This window comes from Hypanus sabinus, chromosome 9 (genome assembly GCF_030144855.1).
Source record: "Hypanus sabinus isolate sHypSab1 chromosome 9, sHypSab1.hap1, whole genome shotgun sequence".
Taxonomy (NCBI): domain Eukaryota; kingdom Metazoa; phylum Chordata; class Chondrichthyes; order Myliobatiformes; family Dasyatidae; genus Hypanus; species Hypanus sabinus.
Genome location: NC_082714.1, coordinates 74,843,974 through 74,856,822, shown reverse-complemented (window position 1 = coordinate 74,856,822; position 12,849 = coordinate 74,843,974). Strand labels below are relative to the sequence as shown.

The 12,849-nt window shown below is 38.1% G+C and overlaps 1 protein-coding gene across 1 annotated transcript in view; it reads left to right on the top strand.

Moving 5' to 3' along the window:
* Positions 1-9,219, top strand: part of tti1 (TELO2 interacting protein 1) — a 28,798-nt gene extending 19,579 nt beyond the window's left edge. Inside the window, exons 4-8 of the mRNA XM_059979910.1 lie at positions 1,492-1,643; positions 5,866-6,006; positions 6,226-6,430; positions 7,850-7,937; positions 8,780-9,219. Coding sequence (XP_059835893.1) covers positions 1,492-1,643; positions 5,866-6,006; positions 6,226-6,430; positions 7,850-7,937; positions 8,780-8,960 — 767 coding nt within the window. The 3' untranslated portion in view covers positions 8,961-9,219. The remainder of the gene's footprint in view (positions 1-1,491; positions 1,644-5,865; positions 6,007-6,225; positions 6,431-7,849; positions 7,938-8,779) is intronic.
* The last annotated feature ends 3,630 nt before the right edge of the window (positions 9,220-12,849 follow it).

The window sequence follows — 12,849 nt, the reverse complement described above, 5'->3', positions numbered from 1 at the left end:
AGTTAGAAGAGTGGGCTGAAAGATGGCAGATGGAGTTTAATGCTGTTAAGTGTGAGGTGCTACATTTTGGTAGGACTAATCAAAATAGGATATACATGGTAAGTAGTAGGGCATTGAAGAATGCAGTCGAACAGAGTGATCTAGGAATAATGGTGCATAATTCCTTGAAGGTGGAATCTCATGTGGATAGGGGGTGAAGAAAGCTTTTGGTATGTTGACCTTTATAAATCAGAGCATTGAGTATAAGAGTTGGGATATAATGTTAAAATTGTACAAGGCATTGGTAAGGCTGAATTTGGAGTATCGTGTACAGTTCTGGTCACCAAATTATAGGAAAAATGTCAACAAAGTAGAGAGAGTACAGAGAAGATTTACTAGAATGTTACCTGGGTTTCAGCACCTAAGTTACAGGGAAAGATTGAACAAGTTAGGTCTTTATTCTTTGGAGCGTAGAAGGTTGAGGGGGACTTGATGGAGGTAGTTAAAATTATGAGGGGGATAGATAGAGTTGACGTGGATAGGCTTTTTCCATTGAGAGCAGGGGAGATTCAAACAAGAGGACCTGAGTTGAGAGTTAGGGGGCAAAAGTTTAGGGGTAACACGAAGGGGAACTTCTTTATTCAGAGAGTGGTAGCTGTGTGGTATGAGCTTCCAGTAGAAGTGGTAGAGGCAGGTTCGATATTGTCATTTATAGTAAAATTGGATAGGTATATGGACAGGAAAGGAATGGAGGGTTATGGGCTGAGTGCAGGTCGGAGGGACTAGGTGAGAGTAAGCATTTGGTGCAGACTAGAAGGGCCGAGATGGCCTGTTTCCATGCTGTAATTGTTATATGGTTATATGGTTACATACAATGCAACATAAAGTGAAATAGGTTGTTTACATAAACACAGTCTGAGGGTGAGCTGGAGGTAGCCACCAAGTGTTGGCAGGCTTATGGTGCCAACATAGCATGGCCATGACTTGCTAACCTTAACCATATGTCTTTGGAATGTGGGAGGAAACTGATATTCCCAGAGGGAGCTCACAGAGAGAGAGAGAGAGAACATACAAACTCCTTCCAAATAGTGGTGAGTGTTGATTTCCGATAGCTAGCGCTGAAGCGTTATGCTAGCTGCTATGCAGGTCAAGCAGCTCCTGTGGAGAGACATGGAGTCAGTACTTCAAATCAATTATTCCTTCATCAGAATTCTGGTGTTTTCTGCTTTTGAACTTTGTGTCTATAGCTTTATGTGAAAGAACCAATAATCTTATACTTATGACCATCTGATTTATCATGTCTGCTATTCAACCCTGGGCTTTGTTTATTTGCTAGTCTTTGTATAGCAGTGCCTGTTGAAGGTTCGGATAGACGCAGCCCGACTGGCTGAGTTCCTCCAGCATTTTGTGAGTGTTACTCTGGATTTGCAGCATCTGCAGTATCCTTTGTGTGCTGATGAAAGTTGGGATTTCTAACAGCCTTCAGGTTTGTCTGTATGTGCTCTGTTTTAGAATGTGAAATTCCCAGTCAAGCTGAACCTAATGTGAACTACGACCATCCTGATGTGAAGAAAGAACTGCCAGCTCATATCCAAATTACCAAGGACGTGATGGAAAGATGTATTCACCTCTTATCAGACGAAAGCATTAAATTGCGACTGAAGGTCTTGTATCCTTCTATGTCTGGAAGATAGAATATAAATGTTTTAAACATTTGCTGGGTATCTTTTGAGTTGCATCTTTTATTTATTTAGAAATGCAGCAGGTTAACAGGCCCTGCAACCCAATGAGCCCGCAGAGCCTAATTCTACCCATGTGACAAATTAATCTACTATCCCATTTGCCATATAACCATGTAACAGTCACAGCACGGAAACAGGCCATCTTGGCCCTCCTAGACCGTGCCGAACTCTTAATCTCACCTCGTCCCACCTACCTGCACTCAGCCCATAACCCTCCACTCCTTTCCTGTCCATATACCTATCCAATTTTACCTTAAATGACACAACTGAACTGGCCTCTACTACTTCTACAGGAAGCTCATTCCACACAGCTATCACTCTCTGAGTAAAGAAATACCCCCTCGTGTTTCCCTTAAACCTGCCCCCTAACTCTCAAATCATGTCCTCTTGTTTGAATCTCCCCTACTCTCAATGGAAACAGCCTATTCACATCAACTCTATCTATCCCTCTCAAAATTTTAAATATCTCGATCAAATCCCCCCTCAACCTTCTACGTTCCAATGAATAGAGACCTTTGGAATATGGGAGGAAACCGGAGCATCCAGAGGACACCCGTGCAGTGAACGTACAAATTCCTTCCAGGCAGCAGCAGGGATTGAACCCGGGTTGCTGGCACTGTAATTGTGTTTTTCAAACCACTGTGCTACCATGCCACACCTTGAAAAACTGTTCTGTAAGAGTGAATGTCATCTGATATTCTGTTTAAAATAAAATGCATCGAACTTCAGGGTGAACAAATCTAGCTGAAGCATTTATTTGAAACCTCAAATTATGTAAAACTTTTCTTCCCTGTCATTTCAGAATGATGCATTTATCCTTATTTACCTTTTCAATATTAAAAGTGGTTATGGATTTCAGTAAAAAACACAAAATGCTGGCAGAACTCAGCAGGCCAGTCAGCATCTATGGGAGGAGGTAATAACGACGTTTCGGGCTGAAACCCTTCATCAGGAGGGTTCATCAGCCCTGATGAAGGGTTTCGGCCTGAAACGTCGTTACTACCTCCTACCATAGATGCTGTCTGGCCTGCTGAGTTCTGCCAGCATTTTGTGTTTTTTATTTATTTCCAGCATCTGCAGATTCACTCGTGTTGCCTATGGATTTCAGTTTCCTTTTCCTGAAGAATTGCTTTAGACAATTGTAAAGACAGCCTGGAAATTGTTCAATGGCTGTAAGACATTTTTAGTATTTGAACTGTGATGGATCAGCAGACAGGTTGGAGGGTGTTAGTGGTTAGAAGGAGAGGAAGGGGAGGTTGAGTTCAGTGTTTCAGAGGCGGTGGGTTAGACAAAATCAGCAGAATGAAAAGCAAGGGTGGTATCTTAAGTCATGCAGATGTGTTGTTGAAACCCCTTTCTCAATATGCAGCCAACCATACATGCATTGATACGAATTGTGGAATTGGTCGCCAGCATGCATTGAGGTCATTGTGTTAATCAAAAATCCTCTGTCTGTGAGAAATTCTCTATTTTTAAGTGTTTATTTTTTTCTCATTGAAGAGTGGCTGCATAATTACAAAATTGGGATGCTTTGTGAACCAAATCCAAGACACATTTTGTAAGTCTAAAAAATTAATAGTTTTGGTGACATAGTTTTAATTTGTGTCTGTAAAAGATGCGAAATCATGAGCTGATTTACAAAAAGAAATTCATGTAGGCTGAAGTATAAATAAGACCAGTCAGCAATAGTAGGTGAGATGTAGGTTTAGTGACCCGAATTTGATGTAGTAGTGAGCAGTGAGCACTTGCTGCTGTTATACTACTGACATTTTGTGGATTCTTCAGTTGTCACCTGGGCTGAGTGTAGGTTGGTGGGATTAGGTGAGAGTAAACGTTCGGTACGGACTAGAAGGGCTGAGCTGGCCTGTTTTCTTGCTGTAATTGTTATATGGTTATATGTTATATGGTCATCTTGCAGCCAAATGTTGCCTTCAATTGAGAGGTCTGATGCAAGTCCACTAACTTCGCCAGTGGCAAAGAATGTTAAAGACTTTGAATAGTCTTCACATTTGGAAAATTGAAAGCAAGTAAAATTTGCAAAACTTCAAAGAAAAATGTAATGAAAATATTAATGTTTGATTGTTTAAGGATGCATTTACGTTCAATTTTAAAATTGTGTATTAACTGTGATGCATTTACGCTCAATTTTAAAATTATGTATTAACTGTGAGGCTGTTTCGTGCCAAGGAATCCAAGTTAAACTGGCAAATTGGATCCAAAGATAGCTTGTTTATAGGAATCAGATTAATGGTGGAGGGTTTCTTTTGCAAATGGAGGACTGTATGCAGTGGTGTGTTACAGGAATCTGTGATTAGACCCTTACTGTTCCTTTTGCTTATTAATGAATATTTTACAAGACGTATGATGAGTAAATGCAGATGACACAAGCAGTGATGGAGAATCTGCAAGTGAGGATGGTAGACTTAAATTACAGAATGATATTTATAAACAGTGGAGTTAGGCAGTGCATTGGCATCTGGAATTTAATTCCAATAAGTGTGAGATTATGCATTTTTGGAGGTCTGATAAGAGTAGGGCACACATTGAACAGTTAGGCTCCAGGGAGTATTGAAGAACAGAAAAACCTTGGTATTTAAAGGTGACAGCACAGATGGTAAGATGATGAAATGTGCACAAGGAATAAGTCTTCATTAGCAAAGGAGTAGAATATAAGAGCCAGGAGGTCATAGTACACACATTATAAAGCTGTAGTTAAGCCTCTGCTGGAGTATTATGTACAGTTCTTGTCACCCCAGTACAGAAAAAATGTGATTGCATTTGAGAGGATTTGCCCACATGCTGCCTGAAATGGAATGTTTTAGTTGTATTTACAGAGGCTGAACAGGTTTGTTTCCTTGCAAAGGAGGAGGAGGCTGAATTGGGTCCTATTGGAGGTATACGAAATTATGAGGGGTATAGATAGTAGAAGCTTGTCCTCCAGAGAATAGATGTCTAAAATTAGAGGGCATAAATATAGAATAAGGTGTAAAAGATTCTGAGATGACCTGAAGAAAAATGTGGTTGGTATTTGGAATGCAGTAACGCAAGTAGGTGATGGAGACAGGAACATCATTTAAGTACCTGAGCAAGCAGTTTAACTGCCAAGCTGTGAAAAGCTACAAATCAACTGCTGGAAGATGGAAGCAGCATGGATGGATGGAAACTTGTTGGTTGGCATGGACACGGTGGATCAAAAGGTCTGTTTCTGTATGACCCTAATCTGGGCCTGGTTCAGCTAGCAAATCTTCTGGTATAATGTAACAAGTTCTTCCTGCTGCAGTGGATTTTATGTGGACTCCAACACCAGAACATGGGAATAACTCAGCCAACAAGCTTGCAACTTTAGTGTTCACAAGGATGAGTTGGTTTTGTTTGATCCTGTTACTTGTTCTTCAGAAGTCAATAATGAAGTATAAAACTTGTTGCTTTCAATAGTTTCATTAAGTATTATAAGAGCAGGAAACAAACAAGAAAAAGGTACAAAAAAGCTGGATGAACTCAGCAGGTCGGGCAGCATCCGTTGATAGAAGCAGTCAACAAAGAGGAGCTGAGAGAACAAAGATGTGAAAAAAGGAAAAAGTTGTTATGGTCATCTCATACTCAGACTAGATATAACAAAATTCCAGTGATAGCAATTAACCTACGGATTCAAGCAGCGTGACACCTGCTGCAGAAAACAGAAGTTTCTAGAAAAATACAAGCGCTGTTGTACTATAGTTACTGGAAAATTCACTGAACAATTACATGTATATAATTGATTATATAAAAACACAAACAAACATAGCAAAGTTAAACTACAAGGAAAAATATCAATTCTACACACCAATCAACAGTTGCAATAATAGAGATATTGCTATTAAAATCTTCATTTTCAATTGCAGTCTGCTCTTCCTCCAGTTGCTTATGTGACTGAGGAGTAATTTATGTGAGTACTTAAATTTGAAAACAATTGAACCCAGAAGCCCTGCAGATCTAATAGATAATTGTAACAATAAATGTTTTTTAATCAAAGTGTCTTAGCACAGTAAAATTTCTTAATAACAAGTGTTTCAAGATAGTTACAATGAATATATATAAGCCTCTGCTTTTTCTGTAACTCTTTCAACTGCCTCATCTAATTCTATGGAATTTTGTTTTCAAACAGATCTTAGATGTTTTGGAGCTGTGTGTAATTGTTCTCCAGAATAATCTGAATGAGCTACTTCCGATGGTCCACCGTGCGTGGAATCCCCTTGTACAGAGATTGACCAATGATGAAGCCCTCATTGTCCTCAGGGCATTCAAGGTAAAAATTATATTTCTTACCAGCTGTTATTGGTGAATTTATGTAGCTCATATGATTTAGATTAAACTAGAGCAAGATGCTTTCAGCTAACTTCATTACCATACATTTGCATGCCTATGAATGAAAAATAATGTTTTGGATATCAGAAATTTGTGGTGATTTTTTTCTCTGATTATGTATGAGTAGGGAAGGATATTGAATTGTTTCCATCTTGTTTAGGTGCTGTGCACACTGGCTGATATATGCGGTGATTTCCTGAGGAGCCGAGTTTCCAAAGACATTTTGCCAAAGGTGACCAAAACTTTAGTAAGTCAAGCCCTTGTTAGTGTCAAGGCTGGGCCCATCTATAGCCACACACTCGCCTATAAACTTCAGTTAGCTGTGCTTCAAGGACTTGGAAAATTATGTGAGAAACTGGAACTTAGTAAGTATATACTTCTGAAGTTAATGCTTGGCCTCTTGCTATTAATGTTGCTATAATTTGATTAATTTATGCATTTCAAATTGCATCTTGTAAGGAGATGTTACTGAAAATAATCTATTAATGGTTAAAACTGTGCAACTATTCATCTAGTAGGTGGATGAAGTGTGTTTCTTCATATATGTACAGTAGCATTTTACTGTTTAACTTGTGTCGTAAATGCACCTTATGCTAAATGTCAATCTTCTGGAATATATTTTAGTAGGTAATTTATTTATAGTATTATTACTTTGTGTTGTGTGACTTTTATGTATTGTGCTGTGCACCTTGGTTTGGAGGAATGTTGTTTCATTTGGCTGTATACATGTTTATGATTGAATGAGGTCAACTTGAAACCGTGATATCTACCTATTTAAATCCAATTCATCAGTGATCATATTAATTTGTACTTTTCAGTTTAAAGTATACAGAAGTAAGAGAAGTTTGGGGTTTTTCTTCATTAACTGTAAAACTAGAAATACCTAGTCCATGTCATTTTGGTAAGGTGTCTACTTGTTGTTCTGGCTGTGATAGTATAGGATTGTGTAGTTGTAAATGCAACACTAATTGTATGCCAGTTCTCATTTTTATTACAATCTCAAGAATAAAAAAAGCTCACTGTGTTATCCTTTGTAATTGAGGACTATGTATCTAATATATATCTTGGTCCATCAGAAAAATGATTTTATTTGTTGTTTAAATGCTGAATTAGCTGTGTAGTTGAAATAGGGACTAATAAATAAAAGCAATAATGAGAAAGACAAGCAACTTGTCTGCTGCGCTCTCCTGAGTTAACTTTTTTTTATTGATGACCTTTATGTCACCTGAAACATTAACCTCTGTTTCAAACCAAAGATAGTTTCTGATCTCTTGAACACTTCCAACATCTGTTTTTTTTTTGCTTTCAAATAATTTGAATTAGCTCTCTCACTCAGTGATTACAGAGTGGCAGATGTAACAAATGGCGGATTACCATATTGAATTTGGATGGCTGGTTTCAGTCTTCAGCCAGCTCTAAAATCTGAACTGGGCTTGATGTAGATGCTGCAAAAATGTTCAGTTTCATTAATATCTAGTACTTCGGCTCAGAACTGATTCTACAACCTATGGACTCATTCTTTAAGTCATATTACCAGTATTTTCTTTTCGATTTGGACAATCTGTCTTGCACATTAGTTGTTTTTGTTTGTGTACATTTTTTCATAAATTCTATTGTATTTCACAATTTTCTTGTAAATGTTTGCAAGAAAATGAATCAAGGTAGTATATGGTGAAATATTCATACTTTGATAATAAACTTGACTGAGTTTGAGGTATAAAAGTGGCATAAAGTTGGTTTGATCTTCTTGATGTGGGATAAAAGTACAATTTTTCTTATTGCAGGTGAAGTTGACTTGGATATGGTGGCTAGCAGTTGTTTATCATATCTGAGCAGCAGGCAGCCAATAAAACTTCAGGAAGCAGCCTGCAGGTAATTTGTATGTCATAGATTTAAATAAATTATAAGGAAACTGTGTTGCCTGTAACTAATTTTATTGCATTCACCCCAACCATAAACTTTCAGCTACTTCCGTCTGGCAAATGGTACTGCAGCATTAAAGCCAGGACAGCTTATTTTTACAAGCCATTCGACTTTTTAAAAATTGACATGTCTGTACATTGCGATGGAATCATAACACAAGAATTTTTACTCCCTCACGTTGTGGAATGGATGTAATATGTAAATAAATTCTAATTTTTAATATCCTTTTTAAGTATTGGATAGGTTTTAAGTGTCTGGATAGTATCAATGCATACTGTATATTTCAGGCATTCCAGTTTAGATTTATTGGGCCTTATGTTAAACATGGTTAATGGTGTTGTAAATTCCATTGTTCTTTCTAATCAACTCACCTCCCCAAGAATGAAGTTACAATGTTGAGTGTTACATGGTTGGCCTACATGTAAATTCATTCCCCACAAAGTATTTTGTAGGTATGTTTAACATTCCCACTCACATGCATCAAAATTGAAAGTAAGAACCCAATAATGGTGCAATAATTAAGACTAAATAGCTGAGCCAATTGGACAAGGAGCATCTTAGCCTGTGGTAAATTGTCTGATTTTCATGAGATGGAGTGATTCTGCAAATGTTCTCAATGCCTGGGGTTGGAGAGGAGAGGACTAATAATAAAGTGTCTTTGGCTGAGATCAAAGCAAATGTAAGAAATTTGATGGAAAATACAGTATATGACAATCACTTATAATATAAAATTATTTCACTTGATATCAAAGGTGCTTATGAATGTTTAATGCCTTCTTTTGTTTCACCAGTGTGTTTTCCCATCTGGCTGAAGTTGACCCTGATGCCATTTGGCTGATTTTGAATGAACTTTATTGCCCAGATGCTTACAATCCACCACACACCAGCCTTCCACCAATTCAGCTCACTGGAATGGGAAAACCAAGGAACGAATTCACCGATAATGTGATTCAGCTTTTGAAGAGCTTATGACACAAGTTGTGGTACCTGTAAACATTTTAGGTATCTCAACATAAAAATCCTCTCATTTGGTGCTTTGCATGAATGTTGATCTTGGTTTAAGAAATGCATTGAGTGCAGGAACTTAGTTGCTGCAGTACATAATTTTATCTGATGGACTTAGCACCTGCTTCCTCGGCTTATTTTATGTCACCACCAAAGATGTAAGTACTTGACTTCTTGATCTATGACTCATGGAAGGATTTCACACATTAAACAATAGTCATAGTGATCTTGTTTGTAGACGTTACTGCAGAGGATGGACCTGTGGTAGGCTAGAACACGCTGTCTTCCACTTGTCTCCACAAATAAATCATGCACTTTAGAGAACCTCAAGGCTGTCACAAAGAAGTTAATTGATTAGTGAGTAGTTGGGTGGAAATTTACAGCTGTATTAACCCTGTCAAATTCCTTGAATTTGCGCTCAAAGTCTTGAGCATACTTAAGATTTGAATAGAGTTGAGTCACAAAACTACTTCACCAATTTTAGGATTCTTACCAAAGTGCTGTGGATAATAATGAGGTGTTTATTGCAGAAACGAATCATTATTGCTGACCTTGGAGAAACCGCAGAAGCATAGATGTGCTTTTTTCACATTTAGGCTGGTGGTTTGATATTAATCGATTCTTGACTAGTTCCCAAGGGGTCCTTAGAGAATCTGAAGGGAAGTACATTACTGATAGGTCGCTGAAATTTGAGCTGTTGAGAATCAAGTACAAACTGCCATGAGTTATTGCAACAAATTTCTGTCTTACCTGTTGCAAGTCCAAGCAATGAAGGTTGCTCCACTAATAAGTCTGAATGTCATATTTTCAGGATTCTACATGTCCTTCTAGTTATTTACAGAATTGCTTGAATCAGGAACATAATAGATTCCTCATGTGTATCATGTATACATCGCCTTTTTTCAGAACGTACAAATTGTTAAATGCACTATGGTAGGGGAACAACAAAGAATAGGAGTTAAAGACATTCTTGAAGCTCAATCCCACTCTTTTCCTTCAAAAAGTGACAGGTGGAGATAGCTGTTTTTCTTTCAAGACCAGAAAACAGCAGAATTCGGCTGATCTACCTATCAAGTCTGCTCCACCATTCCATCATAGTGGGTGCCATGGTAGTGGAGCGGTTAGCGTGATGCTATTACAGCTTGAGGCATTCTGGTGACATAGAGACCAAACATCAGAATGAGAAAGAACGTGAGTTTGACTGTGGAATGATTGTTGGTGCCTGACAGGCTGGTATGGGTATCTCAGAAACTGCTGATCTTCTGGGATTTTCATGCACAGCAATCTCCAGAATTTACAAAGAGGTGCAAAAAACAAAATTAACATCCATGAGCTACAGTTCTGTGAAAATGTGTCTTGTTAATGAGACAGGTCAGAGGAAAATGGCCAGACTGGTTCAAGCTGATAGGAAGGTGACAATAGCTCAAATAATCCCATGTTACAACAGTGGTGTGCAGAGGAACATCTCTGAACATGCATTCCAAACCTTGGGATGCAGCACCAGAAGTCCACCAACATACACTCAGTGGAGGTACCTAATCAAGTGGCCTCTGAGTGTATTTATTTCTACTACTAGCACTATCCCTGGCAGCATGTTCCACACACTTGCCACTCTGTAAAAAAAAAATCTGACATCCCCTATACTTTCCTCTTAACTTTACTTAAGTTCCACTACTTAAGTTTGTGTGTATTGGAACAAAATTATTTTTTTAAAAAATTGAGCCTTTAACTGAGGCTTTTAGAACTCATGTACAGGGTTTTAATAGTACAATCCATGAAGGTGTGTAGGTTCTGTTGCCTGGTCCCTCATTGCAATTCACCTGACCTTGCATCATGGAACAGAACTATAGCAGCTTAGTCCGGAGGATGTTTGGACCATGTGGCACTGTAAAAAGTATGTCAATGTAAGTAACATCAGACTGGGTACATGAAGCAGGTTGGATCAAGCGTTATCTATCGCAATAGTTTTTTGACCTTCAGTAGACCATCTCAATTATTTTTCCCATAAAAGCGTCTCTATCATGTTCCATCAAGACCCCTAAGCTCTAATAAATTTTGATGCTTAACAAAAATCTCATAATTAGTTATGTTGAAGCTTCTGACAGGCCAGCAAGCCTCTCAGAGAAAATGGATGGTCTGTGTTCAAAATGACTGATCCTTGTGATGTTGCATCCTCTCAACCCTTGCATTTGCTTTCAAAACACAATAAATCTCTGTAGGTTCATCCCCTTGCATGGTGGCAAGTGAAATATAACGGAGTGGGTTTATAGACAGATTACCATGCACTGATATTGTTATAGCATGCTTAAAACAATGAACAGAGACTAATGCACTGGATTTTAAGTTAAGAGAAAAAGAACTTGCAACATGAGAGTAAGCTTGTGATTATACCCAGTCAAGCCATACTGCTCCTTCCCAGTGATGAAGACCAACCTTCTATGTGCAAACAAGCATTTGGTGGACTAGTAGGTTGGATGGCAATGGATTTGCTACTGCTACCGAGCTGCAGATATCAGCTGGATATCCCTTAGCCCTTTTCCTCATCTCCTAAGTCACAACAGTGGGGCTTGATTGAGCCAAGCAGAGCTGGGAGTAATGAGAAGACCCACACTGAGTCAGTGAAGCTGGCTGGCAGCTGCTCACTTTCCTGCTACAGCTATGTTGTTCATTTCCGATTCATGAGCATTTTGGGTGATTAACAGATCTTGGGAACAGAACCCTCTAACATGGGGAGCTACTGTATATGACGTTAGACCTTTCTATGTAGTTGTTCCTTAAATGCCTTTTATGCAGGAGCATTCAGGGTTGGTCAATAAACTCTGCCTTTAATAGTAAAGTGCACATCTCAAAGTTTTTAGAACTAGTTTAAAGCTATGATCATTCAATACTTAATTCTCCATATCACTAAAGCCTTCTAAGTGACAGTTTGTTTCTTTATGAGTACTAGTTTATTTCTCAAGTTATTTATTTTGCTTAATGCATTTGTAGGTACTGTATGTTTAACAGCTTAGTACAGATTTCACACTGGATCCGTCTGCTGAGGAGATACTCAAGCTGAAAGCAGATCCCTTTTTGATGTAACCCCTACAAAATAAAATGCCGTCTCCTGCCTATAAGAAGTCATAAGTTGCAATTTGTTTAATTTCAAAACTATTGTGTAGAACATTACATCACAGTACAGGATCTTCTGACCTCATAATCTACCCCAAGATTAATCTAACCTTTCTCTCATTGCCATCCATTTAAAAAAAATTTTCTTACGTGACATTCTGAATAGGGTTTGTGAATCATATTTTGGCAGCATAAAAATAAATGCATATTAAGAAACAGTTGATTATTAAAATTGTATATATATTTCTTCCCCAATTCTGGTTGTATATTGAAATGATGTTTTATAATTAAAGAAAGTAAAATTTGCATTCTTTAAATTTTAGTCAATTGGTAATGTGTACGTTTTTTGTAATCATAAAAAGGTGCCTTAAAGTACAGTACACACAAAATGCTGGAGAAAGTCAGGCCAGATTGAAGGGTCTCATCCCAAACATTTATTTCCCTTTATTGATGCTGCCTGACCTGCTGAGTTCCTCTAGCATTTTGTGTGTGTGTGTGTGTGTGTGTGTGTGTGTGTGTGTGTGTGTGTGTGTGTGTGTGCTCAAGATTTCACGCCACTGCAGGATCTTTTGTATCCCTAAAAGAAGTGTCAAGACAAGGAAACACTTGGCTAACATATTTGTTACAGTTCCAGTCATATTAATTGATGAAACATTATACGGTGACTTCCCAATGGCAAGTGTTACCAGACACAGTAAAGTACCAGTTTTATTTATTTCAGACATGCTGGAAAATGCGTCAAGCT